This window comes from Vombatus ursinus, unplaced genomic scaffold (genome assembly GCF_900497805.2).
Source record: "Vombatus ursinus unplaced genomic scaffold, bare-nosed wombat genome assembly UNPS02013528.1, whole genome shotgun sequence".
NCBI classification, from domain to species: Eukaryota; Metazoa; Chordata; class Mammalia; order Diprotodontia; family Vombatidae; genus Vombatus; species Vombatus ursinus.
This window is the reverse complement of record NW_020953306.1, coordinates 18,852-31,583: the sequence shown is the minus strand read 5'-3', so window position 1 is coordinate 31,583 and position 12,732 is coordinate 18,852. Positions and strand designations below refer to the sequence as shown.

Sequence of the window (12,732 nt, the reverse complement as noted above, 5' to 3'; positions counted from 1 at the left end):
AGTACGTACTTAATCTAATAAAACAATCCAATACCACTATGATGAAGAAAAAAATAAATTTTTAAAGCTTCAGGATTCTTGAATTTACCCTTACAAGCAAATTAATCTTTCCATTTTTTTCTATATCTGTTTCTGTTTCTATTATTTTTGTTTGATCTGTTTCTCTAACTCGTTGTCATTCCTTGCCTTTGCCTGCAAATCTGCCTGCTCTCTTCCTCTCTCTCCCTCTCTCTCCCTCTCTCTCTCTCTCTCTCTCTCTCTCTCTCTCTCTCTCTCCATTTTCCAGAACATAGCAAGTGATATTTTTAAAAGAACTTAAATTTATGCATTCCTAAGAAGCTTATAGAAAGCATAGTATGATTGAACTAAGAATGTTTATTGATTTTAGTCATCATTTAAATAAGAGCAAATTGTTCAACATAAGAGGCAATAGAACGTCTTGGGGGTTCTCATTTGAGTGCATTTTCAGTGCATCGGAAAAATAAGAAAATTTGCATTTTTGCAGGAATTGTGGAATGAAAGAAGAGAAAATCACTGTTTACATACTTAACACTGCTTCATGACTTGATTCATTTAGGAAGTAGTTTTCTCAGAGCAGCAATAACATCCTTATTTCTCAGGCTGTATATCAAGGGATTGAACATTGGGGTCACAGTGGTGTAGAAAAGAGCAAACACTTTGACTGATCCTGCTGAGTGACCGGATTTGGGCTGGAAATACACAATACTTCCAGACCCATAGAATAAGCCCACAACCATGAGGTGGGAGAAGCAGGTGGAGAAGGCTTTGGATCTCCCTGAGGTTGAAGACAATTTCAGGATGGTAGTAATGATTTTAACATATGATGCAAGTATCAACAGAAAAGGAGTTAGGATGAATAGCTGAGCAACAACATGGACAGAGATTTCTATCTTATATGTGTCCCCACAGGCCAATTTGAATAAAGGTGGGGCATCACAGAAGATATGGTTGATTTTGTTAGGACCACAGAAGTTCAGAGAGAAAATCTGATATGTCTGCTCTATCAATACTGGGACCCCAATCATCCAGGAAGCCACAACTAGTTGGACACATACCTTGTGATTCACGATGAGAGGATAGTAGAGAGGCTTACAGATGGCCACATAATGATCATAAGCCATCACAGCCAGGAGCAGGCACTCTGCCACTCCCAGAATAAAAAAGAAGCAAGTTTGTACAGCACAGGCTAGGAATGAAATAGTTCTCTTCTGGGTCCAGAGATCTGCCAGCATTCTGGGGAGAGTGACTGATGTGTAACAGATTTCCAAGAAGGAAAAGTTCCCAAGGAAAAAGTACATTGGGGTTTTGAGACCTGAGTCAATCTTGATTAAGAAAATGAGGAGGCTATTTCCTATCAGTATACTTAGGTAGATGACTAAGAAAATCGCAAAGAGAATCCCTTGGAGTTTGGGAAGATCAGAAAATCCCAGGAGAATGAATTCCATCACAACTGTGAGGTTGTCCCCTGACATTGTGTCCTTCTTTGGCCTGTGAAAATAATAAATTCAAAAACAGCTAATCACTTTTCTTCTCTTGTCCTCAGTTTCTGTCTTAGCAAAGAGGGGAAGTTTGGATTATATGATCTGACAGCTTTCTTTCTGGGTTTAATATATTATGTTTGAATCTCCCTTCATAACATTCTCTGTTATATACTTCAAGACCTCTTCTTTGGAGGACAAGTCCAAATTATTCAATAAAGAATTATGGTGTTCCTACCTACCAAGAACTATGGATATATGGATGGAAAAATTGAAGCAGAGTAAAATAACTAATAAAATCTGTAAAATTTTGATTTCATTAATGCCAACAAGAATACCATCTACCTCATACCTAATATTTATGCTTTTTTATGCTTTTTTTAATACTAATGTCCAGACAGCAGGAATTATAGCATTCATATTAGATAAGAATTAGCAAAAAGAAAATACTGTGAATTATCCCAACTAGGATATTCCTTTTTGCTTTGTACCTTTTGGCCTATGTAATTTTACCTTAATTCTCTCTCTCTCTCTCTGTATAATATATATCATATATATCATATATGTATACATATATGTACATATGTAGACATGCACACATGCACATACATATATATACTTATAAATACACACATATGCCTACATACACACAGATAGATAGATAGATAGATAGATAGATAGATAGATAGATAGATAGATAGATAGATAGATTATTTTTCCTTCCTAGAAAACTGCATCCAATTTTCTTGGCTTATCATAATCTTACCATTTTTTCAGAGTCCACCTTACTTACTCCCACTCTTTTGAGTAAAATTTTCTGGCCATACCCAGATGTATACATTTTCTTCCTTTCTTAAGTTACCATATTGCAAAATCCACACCAGATATTTTTTCTTAGTAAAACCTGAGTGTTCTTTTTCATATGTATTTCCTGAGCCTTCTACTGTATTCTAAGCATCTTAATGGCAGATGTCATGCCTCATATAATTTTGTCTCTCTTAAACTGTGTCCTACTCATAGCAGCTGCTCAAAAAAAAAAACTTGTTAGATGGAACAAATTTTCTCTGTAATATGATTTCAGGCACATGTGCTCACCTAAAATATTTGCCTTACTGAGGATGCTCAACATTATAGATTTAGAGATTCATTCAGTAATGGTAGGAAATCATCTTATTTTAATATCTTTTCATTCATTGGACTATAGTCTCTTTTTACATTTTCATGTGGAATATTGTTTTTGGTTTTTTTTGTTTGTTTGTTTTTTGTTTTTTTTTTTAGGCAATTGGGGTTGTGACTTGCCCAGGGTCACACAGCTAGTAAGTGTCAAATGTTTGGTCTGAGGCAGGATTTGAACTCACATCCTCCTGACTTCAGGATCTGTGCTCTATCCACTGAGCCACCTAGCTGCCCCTTTCATGTGGAATCTTGATCAGTTCATTCCTACTGCAACATGCACCTGACACCTGTTTGCTGGAAGAATGAAATAGGCAAGTTGGTAAATTATAATATTTCATATATTTCAACTTCAGCATGAAGTGGACATAGCCCAGGCATAACTGTTCCACATAGGATGTGGGAGTAATCAGAGAATATTAGGAGAATACCATGTGTTTGAAAGATGGTAGGTGCCAAGAGAGCTGACACCACTGACTGAAATACTGAGACAAGTTGTAAACCCCCTAAAAATGATCTTTTACTTTTTTTTGAAAAAAAAAAATCTTCTGCACTCACCTCTCCAGCCAGTTTGGATTGTTCAATGTGGAAACATGTCACAGTGGAAGAAATACCGTCTCTGGATTCAAATCCCAAAGTGTAATCTTGTTACTTATGATGCAATTAACAGGCAACTTACCATTTCTGATTCTCATTTTCTTTATTTGTTACATGAGAGATGACCTCTGCAATCCCTTCTATCTTTGAGATCTTTGAGACTAGACCAATTAATACACCAATGCCATTCCTCTAGCTCTCTTATTTGATTTTTCAAATCCTTCTTGAGCTCTTCCAAGAAGGCTTTTTGGGCTTCAGACTAGTTCATATTCCCTTTTGAGGTTTCAGATGTGGGTTTGTTGGCAATGTTGTTCTCTTTAGAATTTCTGCCTTGATCTTCATTTTCTCCATAATAAAAATCTATGGTATGTTTCTTTTTGGTCATAGTGTTCACTTATTTCCTGGCCTTAAAACAAAAATGAGCTCTCCTGCTGGGGAGCAGGGGCCACTGACCCAAACTTCTTGTGCTGTGAGCCCAGGGCCTGCTCACTGGCTTTGTGTGTTGGGGCCTCAGATGCTGGCAGTTGGAGGCTGTAGGGTTCTGGCAGCTTACCTGGTGTTGGGCTGGAATCAGCAACACTGGAAATCTAGGGGTAGAATTGGGCAGTCTGGCCCCTGGAGGGTGCCTGCTTACCCGGGCCTTTTGGTCCTTTCTTTGGCTACTTGCAGATGGATGTTTCTCTGCCTGGGGCTTTCCATCTTGGAGTTGTGCTTCCCAGAGTTTTACTGAGGCACAAGGAGACTTGGCTGTTGTAAAAGGCTGAGGCATGTGGTGGTTTTCAGAGCCCATTTCCACTGGTTCCCCTGCCCATATCGAGGCTCTTGGGGGTCCTGGTGTTGGTATTTGCCTGCTCCACCACCTGAGTTTCAGGATCTCCTCTTTGTATGCTGAGGTGGGGCTTTTTGCTAGCTTGCTGGGACACCTCCAGTTCTGCACTTTTCTCCCTCCCCCAGGGCAAGAGGGGCCTTTTCTGTTAATCTCTCAATCTACCTGAGCTATCAGACTGCTACACCCAATCTTTCTTCTGGTTCAGCTGTTCCAGGGTTTTTCCTGGAGGATGTTTTCTGGAAATTCAGAGGTTAATAAGGGACAGTGAGAGCAACTTACTTCTTACTCTGCCATCTTGGCTCGTGGAAGCCCACCAATGTCATTTCTGCCTTTGTGTATTTAGTCATACTTCTTATTTCTGTGACAATGAGTAAGAATATATAACATATATAGAATGTATACATATAGTACACACACACACACATATATATATATATATATAAAACTTATAGCAGTATAAACTTATGTGTTGGAAGAAGTGGACTACCCTCGAATTCTACTTATGCTCTATCAGAAAGAAATTGTATAACCAGGGTTAAAACATTTAATTTTCTTTGCCTCAGCTTGTTCTTGTATGCTGTTTGAATGTTACCAGTACTGTCCATCCTAAAGGTTAACATCAGGATTATTTCAGATAGGGAGCCAAGATGGAAGAGAAAAGGCAACTCTGAGCTCTCCCCGGAGCCCTTCCAAACACCTTTTAATAATGCCATAAAACCATTCCTGGAGCAGCAGTACCCACAAATGGATGGGGTGAAACATTTTTTTTCTAGCCAAAGACAATTTTTATATAGACAGAGGGCACAGGTGTGACTTGAATATGAAAGGATGGTAACTGAAAAAAATAAATTAAATTAAGGGATGAGAAAGAGAAATTCACTGGGAGAAAGCAAAAGGTAGAGGTAGAATGGGGTAAATTATCTTACCTATAAGAGGCAAGAAAAAGCTTTAACAGTGGAGGTGAAGATGGCGGAGCAAGAAAGGGGAGAGAGTGAACCTTACTCTCATCAGAATTGGGTCAGAGAGAGAATAACAAACAAACTCAATTAGGTATAGAAATCTATCTTACCCTACAAGAAAGTAGGAGGGAAAGGGTAGAAGAGAATGGGGTTTGTAGAAGGGAGGGCAGATTGGGGGAGGTGATAGTCAGAAGCAAAAAACTTTTGAAGAGGGACAGGGTGAAAGGAGAGAGAAAGAATGGAATAAATGGGTAAGGAATAAGATGGAGGGAAATACATTTAACAATCATAACCGTGAAAGAAAATTGAAGCAAATTTCTCTGTTAAAGACCTCATTTGCCAATTATGTGGAGAACTGGGTCAAATTTATAAAAAAAAAATAAGAGCCATTCCCCAAATGAGAAATGGTCAAAAAAGATGAACAGGTTCCAGATGAAGTAATGGAAGCTATTTATAGCCACATGCAAAAAAAAAAAATGTTCTAAATCACTATTGACTGGAGAAATTCAAATGAAAACAATTCTGAGCTACTCCCTCATCCCTATTAGATGGGATAATGGGACAGAAAAGGAAAATGACAAATATTGGAAGGGATGTGGGAAAAATGAGACATTTATGCACTGTTGTGAGGAGTTCTGAACCGATTCAACCATTCTTTAGATCAATTGGGAAATATGCCCAAAGAACTTTAAAACCATGCGTATCTTTTAACACAGAAAAAAAAAAAACACTATTTGGTTTGTATTAGAAAAAAAAGAGAAATAAAAAAGGACCTGTATGTACGAAAATATTTATAGCAACTCTTTACTGGCGACAAAGAATTGGAATTTGAAGGGATGCCCATCAATTGTGGAATGGCTGAACAAATTGTTCTGTTTGATTGTGATGAAATAGTGTTGTACTATAAGAAATGATTTGCAGGATACTCTCAGAAAAACCTGGAAAGACTTACATGAGCTGATGCAAAATGAAATACGCTGTGTAAAAAGTCTCAGAAATATTATAAGATGATTAATTGCATATGACTTAGCTATTCTCAGCAATACATTGATCCAAGACAACTCTGAAGGACTTATGATGAAAAATACTATCCATCCCAGAGAAAGAACTAATGGTGTGTGAATGCAGATGGAAGCATCTTTTTTTACTTTATTTTTCTTGAAGTTTTTTTTTTTTTTGTTTGTTTGTTTGGTGTATGCTATTTTTTTTCACAACATGACTAATATGTAAATGTTTTTCATGACTACCCATGTAGAACCTATATTGAAATGCTTGCCTTCTGAATGAGGCAATGTTGGGGACCAAAAAGGGGGATAATTTAGAGCTCAAACTTTTAAAAGGAATGTAAAATTGTTTTTACATGTAATTGGGGAAAATAAAATACTAAATATAAAAAAAGTAAAAAGAAACTATTTACATAAAAAGATCATTTCAGACTATATTTAACAATACTTTAAAATTGTAAAATAGCCTAGATATTCCAGGTAGCATCAACATCATTTTAATTAATATTAGTGTCATCATCATTAGATGAACTTTAGAAGAAATCATACAACTCAAATAACAATCATATTATTATTCCTTTATAACAGTATATTGTTTGGTGACTACATAAAGTAGTTTTTTGTGAAAGAGCTTTTATGAGTATGATCGTATATGTTGAACTTTTTCCTATTCCTGATCTCCCTAGAGAGGTTATCAAGGAATAATTGACACTATGAAAACTTTCACATGCTTTGTTAAATATAAGTAAATGTCACCTAGAACATTCCCTGCATCTACTCGTTTACTAATTACATCAAGAAAAATATAGGTCAGTTTATTAGAATCTCTTCTTAATGTAACCATAACTTCTGTTTAAAAGTATTTGATATGTTCAGCAGCTGCTCCTATAATAGTATTTCACACATTTTCCCCGGAAAAAAACAATTGAGTTTGCTAACATGTAGTATAAAATTTCCACATTCTTCTCTACTTTCAAATTAGAGGTAGCATTTGAGTTTCTAAAGTACTTCACTACTCTTACTGTCTCCAAAATCCTTCAGAAATAATCAGATTTGATTACTTACTAATCATATGAGACAGTTCTTTTCTTGTAACCTTGGAATATAATCTGTTCGGGTCTTTTAGTTCTAATAAGTCGTTGGTAACTCTAAAGATTAAATTCCTATGCTCCTACTTTCAATGAGTTTCAATCTTCTAATGGCCATTTTTTCTACATTTGCCAAAGATAAATATCCATAGCCAAGAATAAGTACAAAAGAACATTTGGAAAATTCAAGCATCTTACTTTTCTACTATCACAAAACATCTCTAAGAATTATCCTTATTTCTTAAAAATCTAATATGGTCATTCCAACTACATATTTCATATAACCACATACCTATTTGTGTATACATTTTATATATATATATATATATATAGAGAGAGAGAGAGAGAGAGAGAGAGAGAGAGAGAAGGGGTGTGCACATACACACATATATGTGTATACAAATATTGTGTGTGTGCTTATTGTATTTTGGTTAAGTTTAGTTGAAGCCAGGAGTGATTCTCTGAAATAATAGATTGAGATAGTAAACTGAAAATTTTAGTTTAGAGTCATTAAAGAAGTGGAGGAACGTTTTCTATCCCAGTTTCCAACAAGAATCTTGCAATCTTTTGAACAACTTATTGTAAGGAATTTTAGAAACTTTATCATTAAAATCAATTGTTTATATAGAAGCAGTAAGCAAATGGATAAACTACCCAAGCCTAAAATATTATTTTGGGTGGTAGTAGTTGGGATAATTAATGAAGTAAGAGAAAAAGATGAAGTACAGTTCATATCTATTGGATCAGGAGAGATCATGTAACAGCTAACATTTTCATAGTTTTTTTTTTTAATTTGTAAAGCAATTTCATATCATAACTTTTTATTTAATATGAATTCTCATGGCACCAATATGAAAAATGTAACAGTGTAAGTACTATTCTAAGTAATATAATATACTATAAAATGAAATGCCTCCATTTTATAGATGAAGAAAAGAGGTCAATTTGGTTGCCAGGTTTCACATATAGTATAAGAGTTGGACACAGTATTTCAGCCCAGGTTCTCCTGAAAACAAGACCAGCATGCCTACCTGTTATTGTTCATTCATTTCAGTCATGCTTAACTCTTTGTGACCTCATTTAGGCTTTTCGTGATAAAGATACTGGAGTGATTAGCTGTTTCCTTTTTCCAACTGATTTTTACAGATGAGAAAACTGAGACAAACAGAATTGAGTGTTGTCTTGCCAAGGGTCACACGGCTAGTAAATGTCTGAGGCCTGATTTCAACTCACCAAAATGAGTTTTCCTGACTTCAGGCCCAGCACTATGTCCACTGCGCCACCTGGCTGACTGCACCAACCTGTATACCTATTACCTCTACAATTTTGACTACATTGAATAAATAAATTAATGAATACACAAGACAATTCAGTGAAATTTGAATAAAAATAAACTATTCCCTGGAAAAAATTGTATATATATTTTATAAAGGTCTGATACTACATACGAACACCTATATATATGTGTGGGGGGGGTTGGCAAAAATAAAGAATACCAACATCTATGTTCTGATAGTTAATATGTCAAGTAATCAGAAGTGTTATGAATTATTGATCACCATCCAATAAATTACTAATAATAAAAAATAAAGATGAATACAACTCTGTCTTCACCTCATACCTAGCAAATTATCTAAGAGGAAAATGTTTAGAAATAGTTAATTATGGAGCTTCAGTGAGACAATAAGAATAATGATATCCTAGTGGTGAAGCTGTTCATTTATTCACGTATTCTGCCAAAGCAGTTGGGACTGTGCATAAAAAGCCGCCAAACTCTTCCCACTCTTTGGTCCAGCTAAAGGGTAAAGAATCATTCTCTGCCCATTTCTCATTAAGCCTTAATCACTGAATGGGTGTTACCTCAGCAAAACTAAGACCTGTTAAATACCTTAGCTTGAAAAGGCCAAGGTCCCCTCATTGAACCTGGGCCATCTCCAGTTGTCCTGATCTATATCTGGCCACTGGACCAGACAGCATCAGAGGAGAAAGCGAGGCTGGTGACTTTGCACAGCCCTACCTCACTCATATCCAATTCACTTATACGTCATGGCATCATGGTCCTTTTCCAGAACAAAGGACAAACAAGCTCTGTGAGTTGAAAAGGAGATGCCCAGTGGGAACTAAACACAACTTTCTTTCTCTCTTTCTGTCTCTGCCTGTGTCTCTGTCTCTGTCTCTCTCTGTCTCTGTCTCTCTGTCTCTCTCTCCCTCCCCCTTCTTTCCTTCCTTTCCCCTTCCTTCCTTCCTTTCTGTCCACATATGATATCATACCCTTGCTTACAGGTCCTATACCCAAAAAGAATGCGGCTTTTAATATCTGAAACTTTTTTCTTTCTTAAAGACCAACCTTAACCCCAAATGACTCAGGCTGTCATTGATTGGCCAACAATAGGTCCAAGGTCAAGGTCCCTTGGTCTTTGTTTGGGCCCTGATTGGCTCAGAAAGAATGTAAATAGTAATTATTTCTGTTTTGGCCAGAAACCTTGAAGGTCTTTCCCTACCAAATCTGATTACTAGGGCATATACTTTAAAAACAATCAATGACAGAAACAAAGATCCCACACATTCCAAAATATTCACAAAGCTGAAAATTAAAGAAACAACAAAAAATAGAAAGACAATTCAAGGAATGACTAAATAAAAAAACATTCTGTTGCAAGTTTTAAATATTGCCATATAAGGATAAGAGTAGGAGAAAATAAAAAAAAAGTTTTGGGGAGATTAATTTGAGGGAGGAAACAAAGTGAGAGAGCAAAAAAAAAAAAAAAGCAGATCCAGGACAAGAATATCCACAATGTCTAACATATTGCAAATTGAGAGGGGTGGGAGAGAGTGGTATCAGGAAGTTGGATTCAGATTAATTATACTAAAAATGCTTGGTCCTGAAGAACAGAAGCCTACTTCCTTCCTTTGATCAGTATGGTTTAATGGGAGTGGAAGTATAGAATATTACATTAGTTATTATGTGTGGTTGTCCTGATGTTTTCCTTTGCTTAAGTATTTTTCTTTGTTAAATAGGAAATTAAGTGGGTTGAATATTATGAGAAATGATTGGATTAAAAGATATAAGGCAGAAAAAGTGAAGCAACTGTAAAGCAAACTACCTGAATTTCTATTTAGCCACTTTATGAGTCCTGGTGAAGTCTCTCTCCTCCCCCACACATTGTTTGTTTGGTAGAGATGTCAGAAATATTCTGTAAATACATTTGTTTAATTCCCTAAGGTAATCTCTTTCCTGAATCTGTATCTCTGAGTAGTATCATAAGACCAAAGTTGTCACAGAGATCATAGATAAGTGATCCTTCAGATCCCTTTCAGATCAAAGAACTTAAAGATGGGACAGCAAAAGAGCTCACACTTACCTTTCTTAGATAGAATTAAGTCATATTATCCATCTCCTTCCTTCTTCAAAGATTATACTAAAAAGAGTAGAGGTATATAATAACATATCCATAAAGGACTTTAATGTTTACAAAACTATGCACTTTATTTCAAGAACACTATAATGTAGGTATCATAGAAATTCAGATTTTGGAGACTGAGAGACTTAGACTTAATGGACCTCAATGACTTTGCCCAAAATTCCAAAGCCATCCAGTTCTAGAGTGAGAATTTGAAATTAAGATTCTCTTGACTGCAGCTTCAACACTCTTTCCACAAAGCCATAATTCTTCTCTCTTAATCATCAAAACATATCAAAAAGCACCAAGAAACCCCACATAGGGGAACTAACTCTCTTCTAAAAATTCTCTTTTAGTTGAAGTTATTTGGCTCTCCGTTTTAGAAGAAATGATTTCTGCCCTTTTCAGTTCTCTTGGGATCTTTCCTCTCCCATGACATGTATTATTCTGTAATGAGAGAGAAGGTCTTCTGGCTCAAATTCCAATCATCTAAACAGCCCTTAATGAGGATAAATCCTTATCCATGAGTCAAGGGATTATATTGACACCGTAGATCTGATGCTACCCAAATATCTGATTATTATAAGGTTAGTTCTTTTTCTCAAATTATTTTCTTCATTGGTAAAATAAAAATGATATTATTTTTCATTGCTTGCATCATGGTGTTAAAGTGATAAAAGCAGTTAGCAAGGAGTGGTGTTCTTAAGCCATTCCCTATAATTGAGGGAATTAACCAATTATTGTGTTGGTTTTTTTTTTTTTTTTTTTTACTATTCAAGTACTGGGAGAAATGCAACTTCCAATATCTTAGACCAAACATTCTCCTATGTAGCTTCCTACTCCTAATGGAAACTTTGGGCATAATTATCCTAGGTCTTGGCAAGGCACACTAGTGCACTCATAGTGTATGGAAGAATAGGGAAAGAGCTAGGACCACATAATTATGAATCAGAGGATATGGGCTTAAATCTTAGTTCCGCTATTTCTTTTCTGAATAACCGTCATTAAGATATTTCGCTTCTCTGTCCCCCAATTTGCTTCAAAGGAGAAGATCAGAGTAAATGATCTCCACACTCCTCCACCAAGAATAGATGACAAGACTATTCACAGCACTTGGATGGGCAATGCATCACCAACTAATCAAGATGGAGGAACCCCAGGCTGTATCACGTGACCTACCACTGCTCCCTAAATTCTCTTACCTTATTGTTTACGCTTTGTCATCTGACCAACTGATATACTCTAAGGTGTCCTGAACTGCATCATTCTGCTACTGGAGAGAGAAAGAGACAGACAGACAGAGACAGACAGAAATGGAAGAGATAAACTGACAGAGAAAGAGAGAAAAGAAACAGAAAGACAGAGACAGAGAGAGAAACAAAGACAGAGGGAGACTGAGATAAAGACCGAAAGAGAGAGAGAGAGAGAGAAAGAGAGAGAGATTGAGAGACTGAGAGACTGAGGACAGAGAAAGAGAGAGACAGAGAAGAGAGCCAATAGATGTTAATGTCTGTATAATTAAAATCATTTAACACTAGTATATTAGATCTCTGTTCTAGTATTATGACCTGTTTCCAAATGCATCATAATTTCCTTGTTTCTGTCTGTTATCTATAGTATAGTCCAATAATGTGTTTATTTCTTTATGTTCCTACATGTATGTACAATATTCATGTTTATTTCTTCATATACCTACATGTACATATCCTGTCATACTCACCCTTTCTGATTCCTATATTTCCCAATATGAATATAACATTTCATCAATTCTATTTCTTTTCAGTCAGGCATGCCTATTCACGGGGAGTGAGGGGCAGTAGGGACATCACTAGTCATCTTGACCTATGTCTTGCCACTGGACTCCATTGACTCTGAAGGAGAGAGTGAGGCTGAGGACTTTTCACAGCTCTGCCTCACTTAAATTCAGTTTATTTTCAAGTCAAGACATCACACTCCTGATGTCATTGGTTCTCTTCAAGAGCAGAGGATGAACAACAACAAACCCATTCGTACAGCCATGCTCAATTATGGGTTTCATTTTGCTAAGTATCCAAGATACTAAGAGAATAAATCAAATTCTATTCTTTTTATTAGGATCTCAAGTTCTTCTTTTTTATTGCCTACACACTGGATACTATATATATATATATATATATATATATATATATATATATATATATAT

At 36.0% G+C, this 12,732-nt stretch overlaps 1 protein-coding gene across 1 annotated transcript; it reads right to left on the bottom strand.

The window, feature by feature from the left end:
• Window positions 1-569: 569 nt before the first annotated feature.
• Window positions 570-1,493, bottom strand: LOC114040550 (olfactory receptor 10AG1-like). Its single transcript, XM_027858666.1, has one exon. It carries the CDS (start codon window positions 1,491-1,493, stop codon window positions 570-572), a length of 924 nt encoding a protein of 307 aa, XP_027714467.1.
• Window positions 1,494-12,732: the final 11,239 nt, after the last annotated feature.